The 26653-nt window shown below is 39.4% G+C and overlaps 1 protein-coding gene across 2 annotated transcripts in view; it reads left to right on the top strand.

Annotated features, from left to right (window-relative positions):
• Positions 1–7526: 7526 nt before the first annotated feature.
• Positions 7527–26653, top strand: part of CCDC186 (coiled-coil domain containing 186) — a 54311-nt gene continuing 35184 nt past the window's right edge. Inside the window, exons 1-3 of one of the 2 annotated variants that reach the window (XM_047824967.1) lie at positions 7527–7696; positions 17213–17905; positions 24101–24227. In XM_047824967.1, the coding sequence (XP_047680923.1) occupies positions 7548–7696; positions 17213–17905; positions 24101–24227 (969 nt within the window). In that variant the 5' untranslated portion in view covers positions 7527–7547. Of the gene's footprint in view, positions 7730–17212; positions 17906–24100; positions 24228–26653 lie in introns of both variants that reach the window. The other variant, XM_047824968.1, reaches the window with a different exon arrangement.

The following is a 26653-nucleotide window of genomic DNA, read 5'->3' as shown; positions in this document are numbered from 1 at the left end:
TAGTTCATCAGAAACCTTCATATAGACATGCTTCTTCTAACAGAGCACAGGACTGCAGATGTGAGCCAACAGCAGGGCGGCAGAATCATACTCCGCCTTACTTTGAACACTAACCACTTCCACTCATGCTCTAGCTTTTAGAGCGGTAGCCTGGAATTCTGTGAGTACATGTAAAACCTGCAGTTACCTAAAATCTTGTAGAATTTTTTAAAAAAGTGTTTATTATCGTATTAAAAATGCCTTTTTTGATTTACAATCCTATCGATTCTTCTTTTTTAATTTGAGAGAGAAAGAAAGTGCATGTGTGCACGCAAGTGGGGTAGGTGCAGAGAGAGAGGGAGAAACCGAATCCCAAGCAGGCTCTGTGCTCGATCCCACGAACTGTGAGATCATGACCTGCGCTGAAATCAAGAGCCAGACGCCTAACCAAGAGACACCCAGGTGCCCCTACAGTTCTATCAATTCTAACACATGTATTTCGACATTAAAAAACACTTGTAAAAAACCTGCAATTATCCCTACTTGGCTTCATGCTGTGTCAATCACTGGGCATGCTCGAATCTGGAGTGGGCAGACACTATTCCATAATGCCATGCTTCCCAACCTCGGGCTACTGACTTCCGGTATACAGGTACAGAGAGGTATCAGACACTGTTGCAAGGGTCATGAGACCTCATAGGCTAATCTTACCCAGCTGTAAAACAAGCAGTTTCCCCTATATACAATGTACTATTTTTTACATGCTACTGGTGGCAAGAATTTATAACCATTCCCAAATCCATAGTAATTAGTTATGTATTTCCTTAACCTAACACAAGAGGTTAATTAGGAGGGTCCCCAAATTTATGTTAAAGGAATCACTTATGTAATAAAAGAGCAATGGAATGGAAGTGACTACTGAGAGTTCTACAGGCAAAAATAAGGCCTTTAGCTTTGTATTGTAAATTGTGTTCTGGGCTTCATGATTTGACATCAATAAAACATGAAGCTCCCTGAGGGGCAAGCCTTTTCTTTTACTCCCTTGGGATCCCGCTCCCCCCTCTTCCATGTGGCCAGGAGCATCCCAGCATACATCTGCAACCAGTGACAGTAAGCCTTCTCCTTCCTTCCCAGAACACTACAGCCTAGAGGCTAAAGTGAATTTTTACCACCGTGCATTGTCCTTTAATACCAAAAGTACTTGCAACAGATACTGAGCTGTGATTTTCTTTTTCTTCTCTGATGTTTGCTTTTGTTTTCCCCACGCGTTCAGAGAGAATGGCTACTCAAAGGAAACGCTCGGTTTTAAAGCTGTGAAACCCAATGGTTCAGCAGAACACAAGTTTTAAATGTAAGCAGGTCAGACCCAAATCTGAGCAAAGGCTCATCTTCCTCTTTCAGCTATGCTATGTCAACCCCAATCACTTCATCTTCTTAGGATTCAGTTTCTGCAAAACGCGTCCAACCTTACTCACTTCCTCATAACACTTACCCATGAGGATTAAGTTTGAGAATGTGTGTTAAGACTTAGCACCGTGGCCGGTGCTCACAAAGTGCGTAAAAGGCAGCTATGATCTCGACTTTACTTTTATACCACTCCCACCAAGAACTTTTTCTACTCATGAGTAACTACTTTGTCCACTGAAGTAATCTGAGGTTTAAAGTATTCCTATGTCCTTATTCCTCCAGCTGAGTGAGGGGGACCTGGGCAGGTGAACTAACTTGCCAACCATCCCCTCCCCACACCCCCGCGCGCCAGGGCGAGCACCCTTGCACAGCGGAGATGAAAAATCCAGGTCTGATTCCTAGACCGTGCCGCTTCGCATTCAATACCCTTAGACCTCAATAAGGAAACTAGAAGCACCTTCTCACACTCCAGAGGCCAACCAAGCCAGTGTATTCATAGCAAGGACTCAAGTGCTAACTGTGATTGGCGCCCAGCAGACACGCTACAAACCCTCGCCAAAGGAACCAGGGCTGGCTCGCCCGTATCCTGCTAAAGCCATGGCTCATCTACGTTCCCTACAGAAGGCAGGAAGTAGGGGGGAAAGTCTAGGCAGCGTTAAATGTCGTTTGCACAGGCAGCTTCGAGCTAAACGAAAGCAGTGACTGAATCCACAAACTAGTTTCTTTTGGCGACCAGAGAAAACAGCTCCTCGAATGGGATCCCAGGGGACGTTCACATTTTGGAGGCTCACGCCCGGAAGTACTATTTTCTAAACGTACGGCAGAGCCCCCCCCCTCCCCCCCACTTTGCCCGGGGGCTCAAGTCTCACGTCTCTCGCCCCTCCCCCACCACAACCTCCAACCCTAAACCTGCCCTTCCCAGCCAAGGCTCCGAGGGCCCCAACACCCTTCCATCCTCTCTCCACTTCCAGGCCCCTGGTGCCCGCTCAACGCCCGACCTCAACGCCCGACCCTAACGTCCAGCGCCCAACGTCCGGTCCCCAACAACTGAAGCCCCGAAGACCTCACGCACTCCCTTTTCGCTCCGCCACGCGCCTGGGAACCCTGACCTGGTAGGAGGCAAAAGGGCCGCCGACCCCGACCCGTCTCTGAAGCCCGGCCGTGGTGGCGGCCGCCGGTGCCCGGGAACCCCGCCGCCCAGGTGCGCTTCCGGCATTCACCTCATCTCCGAAGTCCGGCTCGGCGCCAGAGCGGCGCCTGCGCAGTCCCCGCGCACGTGCGCCCCGCGACGCCCCCGCGCGTCCTCCGTGCGCTGGGGAAGCAGAGCTCTGGTCTCCCGGGCACGTCATTGTGCTTCGGTGCCGCGTGCTCACGAAGTTCTTCTGCGAAGACGCCGTAGCTATTGCAGCTGCTTCTAGAAATGTGGCCCTGCGAACGCGGACGGCGAATTTTGAGCGCAAAGACGCAAACCGACTCCCTAAAGGTCCCTTGGGTCGCACTAACCACTTAAAGTCTTGCAAGGTTTTTCAAATTAATCCGCTACCTCTGCCTGGTCTTGGAAACTAAACACAGGTGGTCACTTTTTTCTTCCCCCCCCCAAGTGCACCTGGTTATGTGTTGGTGCTACTTAAATACTTAGAAAACTTTGGTGGGGGGGCGGACTAGGGGCCCTTCAAAAAAATTAAGAAACCTGGTACCCGCCTGTAGTGATCACCAAGTTTGAACATTGCCAATTCACGGTGGATCTTGTCTGCATCTGTACCCCTCACACACTCCTGTTGTTCGGAAGCAAATCCTGACTTGTATCTTTTTTTCCTTTGTAATGGATTTTTTTTTAATTTGTTATTTTTGAGAGACAGCGCGCTAATGGGGGAGGAGCAGAGAGACAATGTTGGAACTCAGGAACAATGAGATCATGACCTGTGCCGAAGTTGGTCCCTTAACCGACTGAGCCACCCAGGTGCCCCATAATGGATTTTTTTTTTTAGAACAGTTTTAGATTTACAGAATAAGTTGAGAAGCTAGTAGTTTCTCACATTAACCACACCCGGTTTCCCCTTAGTAGGACACATTAGCTACAATTAAGGAACAAACATTGATACATTGTTACTAACGTCCAGGGTTTCTTTAGATTTCCTCAGTTTTTACCTACTGTCCTTTTTCTGAGCCAGAATTCCATTCAGGATACCACATTTTTACATTTCGTTGTCATATCACCTTAGGCTCTTCTTGGTTATGGCAGTTTTTCCGACTTTCCCTGTTTTGATGACCTTGATAGTTTCCAGGAGTGAGTACTTGTTAGGCATCTTGTAAGATTCCCCCACTGTCAGTTTCATGTTTCTCTCATGATAAGACTGGAGTTAATAGGTTTTTGGAAAGAAGGCTACAGAGGGAAAGTGCCATTCATATTGCATCATACCAAGTGTACATCCTTGGATGTGATTCATGACAGTTGATGCTTTCCACCTGTAGAGTGCAAGATCGCGTTCCTCAGGTCAAATCGTGATGTAATCAGGAAAGCAGCCAAGGGTATTGCAGCTAACGCCAGGTATCACCGAAACCAATATAGACTGGAAGTACCGAGGGGTAATAATCTGTAAGGCCTGGAAGAATCAGGAGCTGATAATCACTAGCACTAAAAGAAACCTGCAAAGGACCAAGATTGATTAAACTTCTCTTAAAAGGGAGGATTTCTGCAGCAAACCGCCAGACTCTCTGGGTGTTGACCTTTCCTCATCTGACCGCCTGCTGCCCAAGGCTCTGCCTGAGTGATCTCTAAACATAATAGAGACCCTCAACTTTTTGAACATATTAAGCAGTAGGTGCCTAGAGCTGGCCCAGAACCTACCAAGTCTTCATCTTAACTGTGTGCTCACACACTGACTTTGTTTTGTTCATTAACTTCTTATCCTTATCGTATCTCGTTTGTTGCATGACTTTATATCATACATGGTGTGATGTGGAAGCCAAATTAAACGCATAGAGATCTCATTGAGTTTAGAATCCTGAATCTCCTTTACGGTTACATTAATCTTGCTTTATGATGGAATAAAACTGACATTGTAGAAAGACACAATTCATACATACCTTTATAACATGCTTGCGACCCCCCCCCCCCCCGACTGGTGGTGTTCCTCAGGTTTCTGTACTCTAAAGTTACTTTTGTTTTCCCTCTCTTTGCATATTGTACACTTTGGAAGGAAGTCATTATACACCACCTACACCTAAGAAAGAGGAGTTATGCTTCCCCTCTTTAAGGACTCTCAGCACAGAGACCAATGTGGGACTCAATCCCACATATTGAGGGATCATGACTCAAGCTGAAAGCGAGAATCAGACGCTTAATCTGAGCCACCCAGGTGGCCCACTAATAATTTCTTAATATCATAAAATTTGTACTTAAAATTTCCAGCATCTCACATGATTTTTAATAATTATGTTCAAATCAGGTTCCAAACAAGATCCTCTATTTGTATTCAGTACTATACTTTAAAAAGAGATTTCCTTTTTTTTTTAATTTAGTTTATTTTTTCTAACTTGTTTTGAGAGAGAAATAGCAAATGAGGGAAGGGCAGAGAGAGGGAGATAGACTCCTAAGCAGGTTCCATGCTATCAACGCAGAGCCCGACACAGGGCTGGAACTCATGAACCATGAGACCATGCATGAACAGAGCCGAAGAGTTGGACGCCTAACCAACTGAGCCACCAAGGCACCCCAAAAGAGATTTCCTTTTAATGATTTTCTTGCAATTTATATATTGAAGTTATGGCGGGGTCACCTGGGTGGCTCCATCAGTTGAGCGTCTGACTTCAGCTCAAATCATGATCTCACAGTTTGTGGATTCAAGCCCTGTGTCTGGCTCTGTGCTAAACACTTGCTCAGAGCCTGGGGCCTGCTTCGGATTCTGTGTCTCCTTCTCTCTCTGCCCCTCCCCAGCTCACACTCTGTCTCACTCTGTCTCTCAAAAATAAATAAATGTAAAAACAAACAAACAAAAAATGAAGTAATGGCAGTTTTTCTTAGATTCAATTTTGAGCACATCTCCTCTGGTAAGCATACTTCACAGGTGGTATTGTGTTCCTCTATTGCATCACATCAGAAGACACTTATTATCTAGTTGTGTCTCTTTGAGAAATACTAAAATTGATCTATCAGGTTCAAGTGTTGTCAGCCCCATCCATCTACTGTAAAGTTTTCCACTGGCTTTTCTTCTAATGATTTTAAACTCATTGATGATCATTAACTAGGTCCATTATTTCATCAGGCCTAGAAAAATGGAAAAAATCTATCTTCTGCATTTATTATCCATTATTCTGTGAAGAACTTTCCCACACTATTTGAGATTCAGTTTGTAACAGGAAAGTTAGGATGTTTGATTCTTTTATCAGTTTTCAGAATGTGATGATTCTTTGGCATCTTCCAAAGGTGGCCAAATGATGTTTTAGAAAATCAACACACATTAATTTTGGACATAGTAGATGTATCAATCAGTTGCTGTTACCATTTTTGAATGCTTAATTGTCCTTTGACCAATGTGCATACCTTTGAATGCCCACCCCCTGTCCCCGAGTCTTTGACACAACTCCTATTATCTTCACTTTCTTCTTTGCTTTCTGATACAACCAACATGTCTTAGACTTTACTGTACTTTTCCTGCCCCAGACTTAGAAACAGTCCTTGATATCCAAGAGGAGCCCAGGTGACTCTTGGTGGGAAATTATATTTACCAATGATGGAGAATAAGAGTGTGCATTGTGTTGATCGTTGTTTCAGGCCTTTTCAGTGGACAGACTTTTAATGAAAAAACAAAAAATACCATGAGTTCATACTGATATTTCCAAATTCAAATTTAGGTTTGCATAATTTTTACTTAATTTCTTTGATTATGTATTGTATTTCCTTTCTCCAATACTCAAAATCTTGGTTTCAAGAAACGTAATTACTTTAATGCTTACTATTAATATGCATATTTCAGAAATAACGATATGAATGTTACTACTGACAATATGAGCTGTGAAAAAGGCCTAAATTTTTATTTTCTCTTGAAATAATATATCTCACTAGGAATGTTTGGTTGACTATTTTAAAGTTAAATCATTTCTTCACCGTTAAAACACTTTTAACTGCAGTGTGTTTCAGTGCACTATTTTCATTTAAGGAAGGAGGTGCTATTTCCTGTTGAAAAGGAAAGAGGAACAGAGTTACACAATGTTGAATTTTTTAGTGATTTCCACCCCCAGTAGTTAGTATCAAAGAAGCTTAACAGAACAGGAATAAGCTTTGCTTTACAAACTCTAACATCGACAACTTGTCACAATGAACTATTTTCACTCATAAGTTGTGAATAAGGAGTCCTAAACCAAAGAACATCACTTCACTGGACAGTATAGGTTTGCAAAACCTCCACAAACTGTTCACCTTACTTACCTGGACCTGTTTAAGCAACTATTCAATACACTTTTCCCCCCAATACACTTTTTGTTGCTAATATTTGAGCACCTCCCGCATGTCACTCCCCACGCTGCCTATAAGGACACCTGGCAGGCCAGATAGGACACTTCTTGCACTCAAGGCGCTCACAGCCTGGTGCCAGAGACGAACGCACCAAGAGTTTATTATTAAACAATGGCAATGAGTGCCACCCTGTACACACGAACGCGGTGTTATGGAAACCCCCAGAATCTCTCCCACGGATGAATCGTCGACGGGCAGGTAGGCTGCTCCTGCTGATTCCTCCTATGTCAGGTGCAAGGTTTGCGCATCAGAGCTGGGAAGTCACAATTTCGAATTCTCTTTTATTGCTTTATGCCCCTAATATGAGAAGGGTCAAAAGGTGAGGTGAGCTTATATCCAATGAGCGCGTCCCACAGAAAGAAAGAGCAGGCTTGGGTCATAAGTGGCGCGAGACACAGGACAGGACTAGCAGGATCGCTGGCTAGCCAAGTCAGTTGGGGCGTAGGTGCCCAGAGTCTGAGCGCCGGTCTCAGCGCTTCAAGTGCAGGAGGCGGTGCTGCCCTGGCCCCGCCCACTGCAGGCAGGTTACACTGGCCCCGAGGTGCGTCGCGTCACACCGCCCGCGCCTCCCTGATTGGCTCCTCTAGAGAGCCCCGCCCCCTCAGCTGTAGTGGGGCCGGCTTCAGCGTCGCCGCCATCTTTGTTGATGTGTCAGCTCCGCGGGGGCTTGAGGAAACCGAGAAGGAGGGAGCGCGGCGTCGGTGTTGTCCCTTTTCTCTGTCTCCTCGCACCTCATGGTCTGCCGGTCCCCACTATGGAGAAATTAGGTCCTGAGCCGGAGCTTCAGCGGCCTCGGTAGGGGTGCGGCCTGAGGCTCGGAGAAGTGGGGTGAGTGCTTGACGGGTGCCCGAAGCGGACCGGGAGTCGTGGTGGCGGCGCGGCGGGACTGCCCACCTCCCTCGCGGCTCTGCGGGGCCCGGGTCGGCCGTCCGCCTGGCCTCTCGGGGACAGTGGAGGCAGGCGAGCGCTAGGGGGACAGAGTTAGGAGTCCCTTCCTCTCCCTGCCTTCTTCCCTGGGTCCCGGGCCGACTTGGAGAGACGGCGGCCCAGAGACCGGTGGGGGTCCTGGGGCCGTGCCTCCTGAGTGGTGCCTGGAGAGCAGTCGAATTTGGGCCGATTGCCTGGTCTCCCAGGGCGAACTGCAGCTAAGCCCCACCTGCTTGACGATTTTTCATAGACTCAATCGCCTATTTCTCTTTTCGTCTCCAAGTTGACTTATGTTTACTGTTGTGGCGACTTTTTATCGTCCTGTAAACACTTGCGTTACTATGATTTTAAGTAACTTAAGATTTTTGGGGATTTTGGATGTGAAAGATACTGTTCTTGGTTTTTATGTTGCCTTTCTTCCAAGGACATCCAAGGCGTTTGCTAAACCTTGGCTGGTAAGGATATTTCAGATTTGTGTTTATCAAACTTGTAACACGGGAAAGGCTCTTCTACATGTTTCCTAGTACCAAGCCTAGGGGACAGCGCAGGTGTAATTAATGCTTAGCTGTAGCAATTTAACAGCTGTGGCTAACATTCACATCTTGGTTTTGTTTAAAGAGACCTGGATTTGGAGTCGGAGCATCAGGATTAGAATCTGCCCGTTTCTCTTGTTAGTCTTGTTACCTGTGGGAATTAGTTTAGTAAAAATAATGGCATACGGTACCAAGGCATTTGACAGTTTTCTCCTTGTGTGTGTGTGTGTTTGATGTTCCCTTGATGCCTAGTGTTTTTACTTCTTTCAAAATGATAGGCTGGAAGTTTTTGTAAGAAAAGTATGCAGCAGATCGGTGCACCAGTATTTCAAGAGCTGTGCTGGTAATCATTAAAAAAAGACTAAGTGTATAGGTATGCTAATTGTGGGTGTAGCCTTACCGACTACAGGCTACACCTTCGTATTAGCCGGAGTTGATCTTGTGGGGAAAATTAAGGTTCAAGAGACATTGATAGTGAAACTGAACTATCTCCTTGTCAATAAAGTATACTATTCTCTGTGCACCTGCTTTTCAACTCTTTATTCATCATTACAGAAATAGAAAAGGGTGATGATTGGCCTCATTTTTTTCCTTTCCTTTTTGGTCTTTTTATTTTAAATTCAGTGAAATTACTGAGTAATTCACAAATCTTACAAAGAATTAAAACTCCTTTTTACAGTGTAATAGGCCAACATGTAAATACTGAAGAATCTACCTGGAAATGTCTGGCTTGTGCCTATATTCTTGTTTTTCCCTGGAAATGCATGGATTGTGTTTCTGTTGATATTATTCATTTTTAACACCTTGTCAAATTCAGAATACCAGCATATAAACCTCGAGATTACTTTAAACAGTGGAGGTTCAGAGAATGTCATTGGTGTTTCAGAGTTTTAACCACTAACATGAAGGGAGTAGTGTAGCCCAGTAGCTACTCTTAACCTTTTAGTTCCTTCACCCATAAATGCAAGACTTGGCCTTTAGTGCTATTCGATGACAGCATTCCTGATGGCTGTTGCTTAGTACACTTTTTACAGCTACGTGCTGACATCTCAAAGTGAAGGTAACTGTACTGTATATTCAGTCTTTACAAAGAGATAATAGGTGGAAGTGGCCTTATTTAGAGGCCTTATTTAGAAAAATCATCTTTCCCTTTGAAGAATGACTAATCTGCATTAGTTTTCCAAATTCTTCTAACAGGTTCATGTTAATGTAAGAATCTTTGGTCTCAAGTTTTGTTTTGTTTTTTTTCTTTCAGTAAAATTTGGATTTTTCTTTTATCCCTTATCTCTAGCTTTAAATAATAAAGCTAAATTTTGCATTTCTCAACAACATTCATTGGGCTTAGGATATTGCAATGTTACATTTAGTATTCATTTCAGGGCAACACTAGGAGCATTGATCATTTGATTTTGAAATCATTTGTAATCTCATGATTTCAGACTTCTTTGAACTTATTTATTAGCTACTGAGATTTTAAAAATCTATTTGGGCTGAGGTGCCTGCGTGGGTCAGTCAGTTAAGCATCTGCTCAGGTCACGATCTCATGGTTTGTGAATTCAAGTCCTGCCCCGAGATCTGTGCTGACAGCTCAGAGCTGGAGCCTGCTTTGGATTCTGTGTTTCCATCTCTCTCTGTCTCTCCCCCCCTTTGTTGTCTCTGTCAAAAGTAAATATTAAAAAAAATATTTAGGCTAAAAAGTAAACAAAAGGAATGATATTGGGATGGAGGGGCAATAGATACAAAGTATCAATTAAACCTGGCAAAGGAAAATACTGATTGGATTGTGAGTATATTTGTCATTAGGGCACATGAATTGGTAATCTACTATAGGGATGATTATGTAGTTAGTACTAATGAATAATTTTTTTAGTGAACCATATCATACCATGTTAACTGAGCCCAGGCCAAAGGTGGTTTCAAAATTTAAACATTAACCAGAACGACTTAATATAAGGCAGACTTACCACTTACTTTTAACTTTATTAGTCGTCTTTTTTGAAGAAGGAACTATATAGGTCAGTCATTTTTCTTCCTCCCACCCTTCTTTTAATTTTCAGATTTGGAAAAAATTAGCTGAAAACTTTTTACACTTTCTGAGACTCAGTAAAGTTTAAATAGCTCTCTACAGATAGCTTCAAACTAAGATTTCTATATTAAAAACTTTCTGCTTTAAAACTTATTATTAGAGTTACATAAAATTGTATGGGTCTAAGATACTAAACTGATAATATAACATATGACTTAATAACGTGATAGATTATATGGCTACTTAACCTCTTTTTCCTGGAATCTTGATGGATCATAACTTCTCTTTCTCCTGTTATCCTGTCACAAGGTTTGGTATTATTTGGGGGGACTCTTGCTGCATCTATTGCCCTGAGTTTGTCCTAATGTTTTCTTTTGTGATACAATGCACATAACCCTAAAATGTGCTCTGCCCTGAGTCTTGGATGCAAAGCTAAACAAACCCCACAAGGATACCGACCTTGGCTTCATACTCTTCAAGCTGTAGACTTAAGGCAACTTTAAAAATATTGTGCTATGTTTCACATAAAGGAAACTCAAAGTTTCCTTTATTAAAGTTAAATTTTTACTTACAAGTTTAACTAGAATGTGACTACTGGGGGTGCCTGGGTGGTTCAGTTTAAGTGTCCGACTTAAGCTTAGGTCATGATCTTGCACTTTGTGAGTTCAAGCCCTGTGTCTGGCTCTGTGCTGCCAGTTCAGACCCTGGAGTCTGCTTCAGATTCTGTGTCTATCTGTCCCATCCCCTGCTTGCACTCTGTCTCTCTCTCATTCAAAAATAAACATTAAAAAAAAAAAGTTAAAAAAAGAATGTGACTACTGTACAAAATATTTCTCCTTTTTGATAGAACTTATCTAGAGTTTTTTGAAATATCTTAGTTTTTAATCTTTTTTTGTTTTTAATCTTTTAAAAGTAGAATTTGATTTGCCTTCTGTGAACTTCAGCGTGTGATATTTTCATCATGTGAAAAAAGGTTTTCATGTTTTTTACACACGTTCCTTTCTGTCCTGTTAGTTTATTCTGTGTTTAAAAACTTTATCCAGGAAAGTGTTTGTATTTTAAAGGTAACATCCATCAAAAACCAGTTACTCGGGTTACTTGAGAATTGTGATCAGATTATGTTGGACTATGGATGCATCTTTGATGTTATTTATTGCTTCTGATTTTAATTGACTTATCAGAACCTTCTTAGAACTGGTCATATAAATTATTTTGTTCGTGGTGCTTTCAATGTGTATTTAGGAAATATGTGAAAAACCTTTCAATGTACTTTGCCTTCAAAGGACAATAAACCATTATATTTAAGAATAGGAGTGCTCTCACAGACTCAACTTGCTTGTCTTAGTGGATGTTATCTAAGAAATATACAGCTAGTATTACTTGAGACTCAAATGGTATAGTTTGTAATTTAAAACTGTGTAGTTTGTTGTAAATATTTATGCTGAACTGAGCCAGATTTTTCTGTTGAATTTAAAACACTTATGCATATCTTCTATAGCTTCTGAGGGAACACTGACAGATGTTCATATTAAAATGCTATAAACAAAAAGAGTAAAAGATTTAACACAGAGCTTTTATATATATTGGTCCACTATACCAAAATGTAAATTCCCTAAGGGATGGATGTTTTCTTCACTGCCATGTACTCAACACACAGAACAGTATGTGCACATAATGCGTGCTCAGTCGGTACGTACCTGGTGAATGAATTAATAGTTTGGAATTGTATTTGTGACTTGGTACTTTTGTATGAGGCTTGTTTGATAACCTATTACCAAATATATGTGGATTGGATTCATTTGTTTTTGCGTTATATTGAGTAGGCTTAAGGTTTTTTTTATTGTTTATATTGCTAATTACTAAGAAAACAAGTACTAGTACTAAAAGTTCTTAAAGACAGTGTTTTTATTTTATTTGTAAGGCTCTTATATGGAAGTAATTTTGTAGAAATGAGAGGGTTTTTTTCATTAAAAAATAAAACAGGGACACCTGGGTGGCTCAGTCAGTTTGGCATCTGACTTCAGCTCAGGTCATGATCTCACAGTTCATGAGTTCGGGCCCTGCGTCAGGCTCTGTGCTGTCAGCTCAGAGCCTGGAGCCTGCTTCAGATTCTGTGTCTCCCTCTCTCTCTGGCCCTCCCTCACTTGCACTCCGTCTCTCAAAAATGAATAAGTGTTAATAAATAAATAAAACAAAGGTAGATAATGGTTGGCTTTAAGGCAAATAAAAAATGTTTCTTGACCAGTTGCCTACAGCTGATGAGCTCCAGTAAGAGCGAAACCAATTCTCACTCCTGAAACAGTATTGAAGTGTGAATTGGTCCTGTAGTACTGTGTCAGAAACAGAACCAACTCGGGGGGGGGGGGGGGGGAGGAAGCTTCAACTGAGGAATTTTGTGACTGCTAAGGTTTAAATACAGCATTTTCCCCTAATGAGTAAGAGTTGCTAAAAAGTCAGATAACCTGTGTTATTTTGAACTCAAAAAAAGGAATAGGTACTGTAATTGTAATCACTATATCTTTATATGTGAGTGTAGATTGGATTTGTACGAGCACTTCTTAATTAAAACAATTTTGTAAACCCTGTGTCTAACTGCTCTTAGGCTATTGGATCCTCAGTAATTTCAATGACAATTCCCCTATCCCCAAAGAAAAAACTTGGACAGCAACCACACTGGCCTACATCTGTGTTGCCAACTGGAGGCCCGCAAGAGGACTCAGCTGACTGGTTCCCCCCCCCCCCCCCCCCCCCAGTTATCTGGTTAATTGTGGACATAATCAAGCTCATTGTACATAATCTTGTACAGTTACTTAATCTTTGGTTGATGGCTTTATTACATATATACACATAGATTTTTCTCAACACCTCTCCTTTTGTTGTGCAAGTAGTATTCATTTGAGCATGAGAAAATTAAGTTTGCAAACTAAGTGGTTACCAGATGTCAATTTCTGTGAAAGGTCAGGGGCATATAGTGAGCAACAATATAGAAAGTACTTGTCTTTTGAGGTTAAACTAAGCTTCCTTTAATTTATGGAAGGGTAATATGTAAAACAGTCTAAGCTGAGGTAATCATACAAACAGACTTATTTTTTTTCACTTAGATAAATATTGAGAGTGAGACAATATTTGTTCTGCGCTGTTCGTATAATATTACAAGTCTCAGATCATTGTATAAACTCAGTGGATCCCACCCTCATTGAGAACTGAACAACATTTAACATTTGCAAGAATAAATGTAAATATAGTAAAGAGTGTATGTTAGATTATTCATTATTACCATTATTATATTGCTTGGGATTTAAGAAGTTTGATTCACTTCAGAGTGAAGTTCTTCCTTGAAAGTACAAAGCTCATTTAAAAAGCTAGAGACTGTCCAGAAATGTCATTGGGAAGGCAGGGACTGTGTGCTTGATGAGTATATACAAATGCAGTATGTTTTCATTTACATGAGAGATTATTTCTGTACTTACAATGAGAGAGAATTTGGAGGAAGATGTGGATTTAGAATTGGTCCTTTAAATGTAGTTAGACTCCGAATAGACTGAAAGGAAGGACATTTTCCATGGCAAAGCCATGGAAATGTTAATGTGTAGATTGAAGGAATCTTGAGTAGACTGGTCAGGGTGGTAGATTATAGTGAGGTCCTAGGATTTTAGGAATGTGTTGAGAGATAAGATTGGACAAGTAGTATGACTGGTTTACTGAGGAGGAATCACATTCTGAGGTATAAACGTGGTTTTAGTTTTTATTCTTAGGTCTGTAATCATCCTCTGTAAAACACCCCCATCCTTTTTACTTCCCTCTGAAGTACAGTCCCTTGTATGGGTTTGATGTTGTATCTTTCTGCCACTTTTCATTATCAGAGAAAACTTATTCCAGAAATTAAGATAGGTTTCAATTACTTAAGAAACAAAACAAGCCACAAAAAACATTACAAACTCCTTATTCTACCCAAAGAAAGGATAAAGGTGTTAAGTTTCCAGCTGCTTGAATTAAAGAAGAGGTAATTTGACTCTAAAATATGTTCCCTTTTTTTTTTCTCTAGCTAGCCCTTTTGTAGTTGACCGAAGACCAGCCAGTCGAGGCAGAATTCTTATTATAGGAACCTCCAAAGAGGAAAGAGATATCCCTGGTCTTAATCTGGTTCATCTGGTTGCATTTGGTGGTAGTCTCTGTGGAGGTTATGATATGTGTGGATCTTCTAGGGTCAGTGTTGTAGCTCCCTGATCCCTTCTGCCATCGAGGGCCGGCTCCCTTCACAGGGCAGCTCCTGTTCCCTTTTGGCAGAGCTATTGTAGTACATGCTTCAACCCCTTTTCTGGATTGGGTGATACTTGACCTAGTGCTGTCTCAAGTCACTTGCACTTTTTATTAAGCTCTTTATTTTTTTACTTGGAGTTGCAGGGAAGACAATAGGAATGGAGTAAGACTGAGAAATCAACATTTCAAGTGTTAAGGTATGAAGTGATTACACCTGAATTGGGTTGCAGGTAGGGGACAGTGGCAGTAGAAAGGAAAGGTATAATTGGAGGAGACATGAAGTTGGTGAAAGAATATGAGAGCAAAGGAAGGGAAGGAGTCATGACTAAGAAAAATGATACCATTGACAGAAATCGAAAGGATTAGCTGGGAGTGCTCAATTATAGGAGCTACAATTTTGATTGGAGATTTTTAAACCGTTGTCAGTTTGAGGCTGTGGTGGAATATCCATTTGAAATGCCTACATTCAGATGGAGATTTTAATACCGGTACAGAGATAGAGTGAAGGCAAACAGGAATTCATTATCTGTAACTCAAGAATACTGGACTGAAAGTAACTCATGTGGATATCTGCTAGGAGTTGTTGGTTCAAATTTTCAAAGTGGATGAATTCTAGGAGGGAAAAAAGGGTGAAGACTGAACCCAGGAGAATATGAAAGCTGGATAAAAGGATACTCAGTATTTGCTTAGTGCTTTTCTCTTGACAAAGCTTTTCTCTTAACTGTTCTCTAATGATAAAACTTACTTGCACTGTGCTGGAGAGTCACAATGCCTTTGTATTACTTAACTCATTTAAATAGATTCTTTATCTGTTATCTGTTATTTTGGTCAGCTCTGACTTCACCTTCAGTTGCTATAACATTGGTTATGATGATTAAAACCACTTCATTAGTTTTTAAATTGATTTCTAAATTAATACTTCAAATTCAGCAGCAACACATTCACAGGTTATATCTCACAGTGACTTACTTTAGGGAGAACTATACAGGTGGCTAATGCCCCTGTGTGAGAATTATTTTATCTTAGATTTTAGAATACAGCATGCTTATGAGGCCTTTATAACTTACTGCATTAATTTGTATTGTGTAAACCAAGCCTTTAATACTAGTGTGGGCTTTGTCTTCGTTATAATATATATGCAGCAAGAAAATGATAATTTCTATTTGGTGCTTTGGAAATACGTTATACAGATAGGTAATGTGTAGGATTAAGGCCAGCGTCTGTGCTAGTTGATGCCTCAAAGGACAGTCGAAACTAAAAAACAGAGTACTTAACAAACTGGTCCTCTTTTCTTAGAATTATTCTTCCCCATTTTCTACACTCCTAGAAGAATGTTCCTCAAATACAGTACTAGTTTTATTAGATCACTTCTGTACTTTAATGCAATACTCGAGAATCTACTGTGTGCTAGAAACTGTAGTATAATCAAGTATACAAGTCCATCATGATTTATGGTGTCATAAAATTCATTCTTGCATATCATTCCCAGGTTCCACCTGACAGTCTCTTATCATTTTTCAGAATCCCTGACCAATGCTTCCATCACAGACCGACGTGAATATATTTCTGTTATTCAAAAATTTTATATTTTTGTTTTCCATAAATACACCTTCCATCTGGAATGCTTTCCTAGTTTGTGTCAAAACTATGATCTGCCCCCTTTTTTATCCAATCTTATATGACACTGGTAGCTCATCTACTCTATACATGCTTTGTTGATGTGTGACGAAAAGAAGTTGACGGTTCTTTTTCATCAAGATTGCTGAAATATTTTATATTTATCTGTCTTAGGATAATTTTTGAAATTGACTAATTTTCAGAAAATAACTAAAATAGTAACCCTCATAAACAGCATAAAAATGTATTCTAGTTGTTGAATTCGTTTTGTCAATGTTTCTTTTATGACCCGGGCAGTGCATATGGGCTCCGTTTGAGTTGCATTGAGCATTGTTTATTCTTGATGAGAATGTTTGAAAATCACCATGGTACTTCCTGGATTTTTGCCTGGATGAAAAACAAATTCCCGCCAGGGATATTTAACATCCAGCTTTAGGAGCCTGGGCTATAGATAGAGTTTTATAGATAGGGTTTTCCTTGTCTGTAAATTGTTATCATCGTTAGTGTGAGTTGTTTTATAATCTTTCTTTTCTAGTGAAATATTCCTTCAATATTTACTGATAGATTCTTGAGAGTGTCTTTTGCCTCTCATGGAACTGAAGGAATTCTAAACAATTCAGTTGAATTCTAACAATTTAAACTTGTGTATTTTATACCCAACATCTCATAGAGGTGATTAAGGAATGCAAACTGTACCTGAAGTGAAGTTGTGTGACTGAATTAAAGGAGGAAAGGAGAGTAAGATTTGTAGCACCCTCCTGGTTGTGGCACACTTGGATTGCCTGTCTTATTTGTTGTGGGTTTTTTTTCCCCCCTTTCAAAGAGTTATTACTGGTAAATTTGTGGCCTTAATTATTTCATATCATGGAGTATATGCAAATACATATGAGGTCATGGTTTACAAAACTTTTTAAATTTTTTACAATTTTGATGTTTTCGCTTTTTTAGATGTAAAACGAAGACCAGGAACAGATTTGAAGCAGTGCAGAGTGAAGTGGTGCCAGTCAGCATGTCAGAGGCAGAGCACATAGCCTCCATTTCCTCTGATAAAAATATCGGGAAAACATTTGAATTAAAGGAAGACTCCTGCAACTTGTTGTCTGGTGATGACAGCAGCAGCTTAGAAAATGAGTCTACGCTGCCATCATTAAACTTTGATAAAACTTTATGTCAGCCTAATGAACACAATCAGATTGAAGCACAGGAAAACTATATTCAGGATCATGGTGGAGGTGAGGATTCTTGTGCTAAAACAGACATATGCCCAGAAAATTCTGAACAACTAGCTAATTTTCCTGGCGGAGGTTTTACAGAGCAAGCTTCGAAAACAAATGAAACTGAGCAGACAGTGACACAGATATTGGCGGAATTGAGGTCATCTACATTTACAGAAGCAGCAAATCAAAAGACTTATTCAGAAAGTCCTTACGATACAGACTGCACCAAGAAACTTATTTCAAAAATAAAGAATGTTTCGGCGTCAGAGGATTTGTTGGAAGAAATAGAATCTGAGCTTTTATCTACAGAGTTTGCAGAAGAACACCGAGTTCCAAATGGAATGAATAAGGGACAACATGCATTAGCTATGTTTGAAAAATGTGTGCAGGAGAAGTATTTACAACAGGAGCACACCATAAAGAAGTAAGGTTTTAACATTTGCGTGCCCCGCCCCCCCCCCTCACCGGTTAGGATTAAAGATTGAATTCTTCAAAGGAAAGTATCATCTTGGAATTCCATAATAGTCATGCACGTTGCAGTTCATCAACAAATATGTGCTGAATAATTGAGCAAATGTCAAGTTTGTCTAGTTACTTAATATATGCCTAAAGGAATAAATATTAATGTGAATTCATTAACGATCTAGAAATATTTATAAAGACAAGTTTTTCAGTTTTGAAAGAATGTAGAGCATAATATTGTTAAAACTATGAGAAATTCAAAAGGAAACAAGAAGTCATGCAATTAAAAAAGATTTTCTTAAAATTCCCATCGTAAATCCATTGGTTTTAAAAATTAAAATTTAGAGAATTGCTTAGTTATCAGTAATTAAGAACATAGTTATTTTTAGACTTCTCTTGGATTGATAGTTAATTTCTATTTTAATGATGGTTTAATTTTATTTCATCTTAATATTGTCCTGTATTTTTATTCTAGATTTTTTTATTTAAGTGATGCAAATGTTTAGACAGTCTTTTATAACCTTTAAGAAAGGAAACCTTCTTAACCTTCACTAAAATACAGACCGATTCTCTTTTTTTAAAATGATACTTAAAAAAAATTTGGAATGGGAGATATATATGTAAAGAAAGGAGTGGAAGCAGTCTATATACTAGAGGAGGGTGACAGAAAAAAATATCCAAATATTGCTAGATAGGTAACTGGCTTTTAATGATCTCTTGCTTCCACTGTTTACTCTTCTAGATTTTTTTTTTTTTTTTTAAGTTTACGTTGAGGGAGAGAGAGGGAGGAGGAGCAGAGAGAAAGGGAGAGTGAGAATCCCAAGCAGGCTCTGCCCTGGGGCTTGATCCCACACCCATGAGATCATGACCTGAGCCTTAACCAACTGAGCCACCCAGATGCCCCTCTTCTAGATTTTCTTCCTCAGTGGATCAGTCTTCCCCAAACCAGCTTACCCTTCATTGGTTTATCCAGTGAACTCGAATCTCTTAAGCATCCAAAGCCCTTCTTTTTTTCTATTTTCAATTTTTATTTTAGATTGTGACAAAATACACATAAGATTTACCATCTTAAATATTTGTTTTAAATGTTTATTTTGAGAGACAGGGAGTGTGCACAAGTGGGGGAGGAGCAGAGAGAAAGAAGGAGAGAAAGAATCGCAAGCAGGCTCTGCACTGTCAACACAGAACCCAACGCGGGGGCTCTATCTCCTAAACCATGAGATCATGACCTGAGCTGAAATCAAGAGTCAGATGCTCAACTGACTGAGCCACCCAGGCATCCCCATCTTAACTATTTTTAAGCATACAGTTCAGTAGTGTTAGGTTTATTGTTGTGCAACCAGTCTCCATAGCTTTTTCATCTTTCAAATGTGAAACCCATACCCAAATGTGAAAAGCATACCCATTCAGCAACTCCCTATTCTCCTGCCCTCAGCCCCTGACAACCACTGTTCTACTTTCTGTTTCTAAAATTTATCCATGATACTTTATATAAAGTGAAATCGTAGTATTTGTCTTTTTGCAGTTGGCTTATTTCACTTAGCGGGTGTCCTCAAGGGTCATCCGTATTGTAGCATCTGTCAGAAATGCCTTCCTTTTTATGTGTGAATATTTTATGTATATACCATATTTTGCTTATCCATTTGTCTGTCAGTGGACATTTGGGTTGCTTCCACATTTTGGCTATTGTGAATAATAGTACTGTGAACATGAGTGTACAAATTCTTCTTGAGACTCAAGTCTTCTCTTAAAAAAAAATTTTTTTTTTTTAACGGTTATTCATTTTTTGAGAGACAGAGAGGGACAGAGTGGGAGCAGGGGAGGGGCAAAGAGAGAGGGAGCCACAGAATTTGAAGCAGGCTCCAGACTCTGAGCTGTCAGCCCAGAGCCTGATGTGGGGCTCGAGCTCACGAACTGCAAGATCATGACCTGAGCTGAAGTCGGATGCTTAACCAACTGAGCCACCCAGGTACCCCGAAACTCAAGTTTCTTCTTAATACTACCCTAAAACTGGGGCGCCTGGGTGGCCCAGTCAGTTAAGTGTTCAACTCTTGATTTCGGCTCAGGTCATGATGTCATGGTTCGAGAGGTTAAGCCCTGTGTCAGGCTCTGTGCTGACAGCACGGAGCCTGCTTGGGATTTTCTTTCTCCCTCTCTCTCTGGCCCTTTCGTACTGTTTCTCTCTCTCAAATAAATAAACTTAAAAATACTACCCTTGGGGTGCCTGGGTATGGCTGCTTCTCATATCCTTACTGGACTGCTGCTATTATGAATAAACTATATGCTTTTGTGCTTAGACCTTCAGTGCTTTTACCATTGTTGATTTTTAGGGTAACTTATTTTCCTTTTGTACTGTTCTTTCAGACCCTTTTTATTTTTTTAATTTTATTTTTTATTTAAAAAAATTTACATCCAAATTTGTTAGCGTATCATGCAACAATGATTTCAGGAGTAGATTCCTTAGTGCCCCTTCCCCATTTAGCCCATCCCCCCTCCCACAACCCCTCCGGTAACCCTCAGTTTGTTCTCCATATTTATGAGTCTCTTCTGTCTTGTCCCCCTCCCTGTTTTTATATTATTTTTGTTTCCCTTCCCTTATGTTCATCTGTTTTGTCTCTTAAAGTCCTCATATGAGTGAAGTCATACGATTTTTGTCTTTTTCTGAGTAATTTCACTTAGCATTATACCCTCCAGTTCCATCCACATAGTTGCAAATGGCAAGATTTCACTCTTTTTGATTGCTGAGTAATACTCCATTGTATATACATACCACATCTTCTTTATCCATTCATCCATCGATGGACATTTGGGCTCTTTCCATACTTCGGCTGTTGATAGTGCTGTTATAAACATGGGGGTGCATGTGTCCCTTCGAAACAGCACACCTGTATCCCTTGGATAAATGCCTAGTAGTGCAATTTCAGATCCTTTTTTTGAGATTGTCTCTGATGTGTCTTCCCACTTTGCTCAGATCTGGACTCTTCACTTTAATGCCCCTCTTGTAAATTGTGAGCTGTTGTACATTAAATAATAATAACAGCAAATACACGCTGTTGATTATATGCCTGGCATTTACATATATTAACTCATGGAATCACAATTCTCTGTCGTATGAACTATTATTCCCATTTTTCAGATGAGGTACCCGAAGCGCAGAGAGATTAAGTCAAGGTCACATGCTAGTAGATGCCAGAGTTAAAATCTGAGTCTAGTTACTTTGGCTTCAGAAGATTTTTTTAATGTGGTTATCTGAAATGAACTAGTTGTATTAAATTTATCTAAAAATATTAGGAATACAGTAGAAAATTCTTTTTGCCCCATCCTGTCTGAACAGTGGCCGCGCAGTAGACTGGGGTAAGCACAGTTGTGGTCAGAGGCCTGCTGTTGGAGAGTCCCCCTTCCACTTGCAAACTCTGTTTTGTGGTTCATATCAACCTTTCTGAACCAAACATTTTTCATGTCTGTGAGGGGGATGATATCTGATGGAATTGTTTGTACACATTAAGACATTTAAAAATACTAGATATTATTTTTAACTAAGTTCATCTTTTGTTATACACATAATTTATTATTATTATATTTTTTTAACATTTATTTAGTTTTGAGCGAGGGACAGAGCATGAGTGGGGTCGGGGCAGAGAGAGAGAGGGAGACACAGAATTTGAAGCAGGCTCTGGGCTCTGAGCTGTCCGCACAGAGCCCGATGCGGGTCTTGAACTCATGAACCATGAGATCATGACCTGAGCCGAAGTCAGACACTTAACCAACTGAGCCACCCAGGCGCCCCTCACATGATATTTTAAATTCCAAAGAAAATGCTTTGTGACTCGGCTTAGCTCTAGAACAACTATTTTTTTTTCTTTCGCCTTCATTTAATATTCTATAAAGAAAATTACTTTTCAGTTCCTTTGGTTTAAATTTTCCTGAATCAATCTATTTCCAAATGTCTTTGTTTACACATCCATGTCTCTATTTTCTAACATCAGTATATTGTCCAAGGTCCCAACCAGAATTCTTAGGAACAGTTGTGCATCGGATGTGACAATTGGAGGGTTTGCTGCTCTTCACTTCTGCCTCGGTAAATTGTTTACTTGTGAACTATAGCCAGGATTCTTGTGTTGCAGGTAGTTTTCTGCAACAACTTGAATGTGTACCTAAACAAATAAATAATCTAAGTTAAACCACTGTGCCAAAAAGGCTTGAATAAACTTGCATGCTACATTCTTTTCCTTCCCAAACATTTGTGTGAATTGCTTCCTCACTGTATACCTGTGCTCTTCAGAGAGGCCTACCCTGCCTTATCTAAAATCGCTGCTCGAGTTGCTCTCCGCCCTCATGCCCTCCTTTACTTTTCTTAAGAGGATGGGATCACTTCCTGACATTTTATTATATGTTGTTTATTTTCATTTTCTCCCTTTGAATGTAAACACCGTGAGGGTGGAGATAGTTTGCTGACATACTTCTAGCACATAGAACGGTATAGGGGGGCTCCTGGGGGGCTCCATTAAGTGTCTGACTCTTGGTTTCAGCTCAGGTCACAATCTCACGGTTTGTGCATTCAACCCCCATATAGGGCTCTGTGCTGACAATGTGGAGCCTGCTTGGGATTCTCTCTCCCTCCCCCCCCCCCCCCCCCGCCACTCCCTTGCTTGCTCTCTCAAAATAAATAAATAAACTTAAAAAAAAAAAATAGTATAGGTACATAGTAGGTACCCAGTAAGCATTTGTTGAGTAAATGAGCAAACTTCAAAGTAGGAGAAAGGCTTGGGCTGTGGAATTAGACCTGTAGCCAAATCTCAGTTCAACCACATACTAGTTATATGACCTGGAACAAGTGCTAGGCTTCAGGTTTTTATTTTTTTGTTTTTTTCCATAAGACATAATAATTTCACAGACTTAATAATTTAAGAATCCTGAACATTAAATGAAATAATGCACTTAAAAATTAACTTAGTAATTGAGTAGTTAATGTTAAGTAATAGCTGTTGCTATTCTAGGGGTGCCTCAGTGGCTCAGTCAGTTAAACATATGACTCCTGATTTCAGCTCGAGTCATGATCTCATGATTTGTGAGTTCGAGCCCCTCATGGGGGCTTGAGATTCTCTCCTTCTCTCTGCCCCTCCCCTGCTCACGGTCTCTCTCTTAAATAAAACTTTAAAAAAAACTTTGAAAAAATCTAAAATATTAGTTCTTAACTTCCTTAGAGGTCTTATTTTATAGTTCTGAGTTTGCAAGGTTTTGTTTATATTTTTCTAGGGGACTCAATGAAATTTCTGCTTCAACTTCTATATTTTGTTTTACATATTTTTTATTTTATTTTTTAAATTTTTTTATTAAAAAAATTTTTTTAATGTTTATTTTTGAATGTTTATTTTTTTAATGTTTATTTTGAAGACAGAGTGTGAGTGAGGGAGGGGCAGAGAGGGAGAGGGAGACATGGAATCTGAGGCAGGTTCCAGGCTCTGAGCTGTCAGCACAGAGCCCGATGCGGGTCTCGAACTCACAAACCGCCAGATCATGACCTGAGCCAAAGTCGGACGCTTAACCGACTGAGCCACCCAGGCGCCCCTATTTTATATATTTTTTATTTTATTTCAACTTCTTCTGTAACTATTATTAGAATATCACTGAAATATTCTTAAAAAGCAAGATTTTTCACCCTCAGCATTGTGGACATTTGGGGACATCATTCTCTGTTGGTGGTGGGGCTGTACTGCATTATAAAATGTTTAGCAGCATCCCTGATCTCCACCCGAAAGAATCCAGTAGCAACCCCCCACCCCTGATGGGTGACCAAAAATGTCTCCAGGCAGATGTCTGGAAGGGCTTTGCCCTGGATTATGAACCACTGATCTGGAGGAGTTCAAATACTGAAGGGATGAAGTGCATATTTGAGATACCCAAAGAAGTAAACTTAAAAGAATTTGGTTTTCTTTATAGGACTATATTTCACTTGATTTGAAATATACAAATTTCTAGCAAAAAGGTAATAGCCTGACCTCTAGAGAATTTTTTTTTTTTAAGTATAATGTATAATGAAAGGATTACTTAGGAATGTTGATGTATTTATCATAAGCACCTGTAATCTGCAGATAGATTCTGTTTCACATCTCCAGTTTTAATTATGCTTTACTTATACCACCCTTTTTATATTTAGGTTAATTAAAGAAAATAAGAAGCATCAGGAGCTCATCTTAGACATTTGTTCAGAAAAAGACAATTTAAGAGAAGAATTAAAAAAAAGAACAGAAACAGAGAAGCAGCATATGAACACAATTAAACAGGTAAAAAGACAAAAATCTTTAAAGACTATACTTCAATTTATAAAGTAAATACATTCCTGAAAATTTGTGTATAAATTGAAGTTCTTTAAGCTAAATTGTATTTTAAATGCAGAGGATTGATTGGTATATAAAGCATTCTTTTTTATGAAGTGGAAATTATAGCCTGATTTTTTTTCTCTTATGTAAATTTAAATTCTTACAAGACATGTGAGTGTATTCTATATATAATAGAGATCAGAGGAAAAAAGGATTCAATTTGGTAGTAAGAAAGACTATTACCAATTAAGGGTGGAAGTAATATATACCTTAATGTTAGTATGTGGCATTAGAATATTTTTAAGCTTATAGTTTAAGATGATTCCATTCTCAGTATTATTGTGAACTATACTGTGAAGATTGGCTCTCCTGCTTCAGATTTTATCTGGCTAGCTGGCTTCTCCAGTTTGTCTTTCCTCTTTTTCTTTCCTTTAAAAATTTTTTTTAATGAACTCTGATGCACGGATTAGCAAATTGAATATTCAGACCAGTAGCAAAGCTGAGCTGCTCTTTATCTTTCTGAGCTGCTTTTTTTTTTTTTTTTCCCCCTTGTGGACAGGATTAGAAGCATTTTAGCCTTAAAAGTCTTTCCTTTTGTCTCATCCTTCACCAAAAACTATATAATGAAAATCATAGTAAACAATTCATAATAATAAAAAATTAAAGCAAGATTCATTTGCTTATGTTTTGGTATACTTAGTGCATTATTACAAAGTGATTGTATTTGTACATTTTACTTACTTAATCATTATTTTTATATGCTTTAGAGCTACACCACATGCAAACCAAACTTAGAATTTTAGAGTACGAGGGAGTCTTAATAAAGGGCTGAAGCCACATGTTGGTAGGCAGGTCACTGCTGATGACCAGAAACTTCAGATTGAATAGATGGGAGAGAACCAGAGTTGTTCATTTCATGAACTTGTTATTAGCCACATATAGCCACTGAGCACTTGAAAGATAGCTAGTCCAAATTAAGAAATGCTATAAGGTAAAACAGACACTTAATTTTGAAGACTTAGTATAAAAAAGAAGTAAAATCTCTCAACTTTCCATGTTGATTATGTGTCAAAGTGACAATACTTTGGATACATTAAATTTAATATTTCAGTTTTTGCTTTTTAAAATGTGTCTACTAGAAAATATAAATTATACTATGGCTTGTATTCTATTGGACAGTGTCACTCTAGGTAATTTTGTCATAAGGAAAATTAGTGCACGTGTTCCATAAGCTAACATTTAGGGATTTTTTTTCAACAGCTTTATTGAGATATAATTTACATACCATACAGTTCACCCACTTCAGATGTACAGTTTAATGGTTTTTAGTTGTACATCTTTTACCACTACAGTAAACTATTTTATCACCTCCCAAAGAAACCCCATACCCATTAGTAGTCACTCTTTATTTCCCTCTGAACTCCTTCCTTCCCCGAGCCCTAGGGAACAACAATCTACTTTTTGTGTGTTTATCTCTTCTGCGAGTTTCATATATATGGAGGGATGTAACATGTGGCCTTTGTGTCTGACTTCTTTCAGCATGTTTTCAAGGTTTCATCCAAGTTGTAGCATGTATCAGTTCTTCATTTCTCTTAATGGCTGAATAATATTCCATTGCATAGATATATAGCATTTTGTTTGTCCTTTTATCAGCTGATGGATATTTGAGTTGTTTCTACTATTTGGATGTTAAGATAATGCTGCTATGAACATTCATGTACAGGTTTTTATGGGATCAATTATATGCTTTCATTTCCCTTGGCTGTATACTTGGGAGTGGAATTGTTGGGTCATATGATAATTCTATATTTAAGTTTTTGAGGAGCTGCCAGACTGTTTTCCAATGTGGCTGCACTATTTTGCATTCCTACTGCAGTGTATGAGAGTTCACTTTCTCCACATTCTTGCCAGTGCTTGTTGTTACTGGACTTTTTGTTTTGTTTTTGTTTACTTAATGTTTGTTTATTTTGAGAGGGAGAGAAAGAGCATGAGCCAGGGAGGGGCAGAGAGAGAATCCCAAGCAGGCTCCTGCTGTCAGCACAGAACCCAACACTTGGCTGGATTTCATGACCATGAGATCATGACCTAAGACAAAATCAAAAGTCTGACACTTAACTGATTGACCCACCCAGGCATCCCTGGACTTCTTAATTATAGCCATCCTAATAGGTGTGAAGCAGTATTTCATTGTGGGTTTGATTTGCATTTCCTTAATGACCAATGAAGTTGAACATCTTGTATATTTCTGGAGAAATACCTATTTAAATTCTCTGCCCATTAAAAAAGATTTTTTTTAGTTGTCGAGTTGTAATAGTTCTTTTATATTCTGAATAATAAACCTATATCAGATATATGGCTTATAAATATTTTCTCCCATTTTTTGAATTGTG

Source organism: Prionailurus viverrinus, chromosome D2 (assembly GCF_022837055.1).
Source record: "Prionailurus viverrinus isolate Anna chromosome D2, UM_Priviv_1.0, whole genome shotgun sequence".
Taxonomy (NCBI): domain Eukaryota; kingdom Metazoa; phylum Chordata; class Mammalia; order Carnivora; family Felidae; genus Prionailurus; species Prionailurus viverrinus.
The sequence above is the reverse complement of the archived record's forward strand: the minus strand, read 5'-3'. Positions and strand labels throughout refer to the sequence as shown.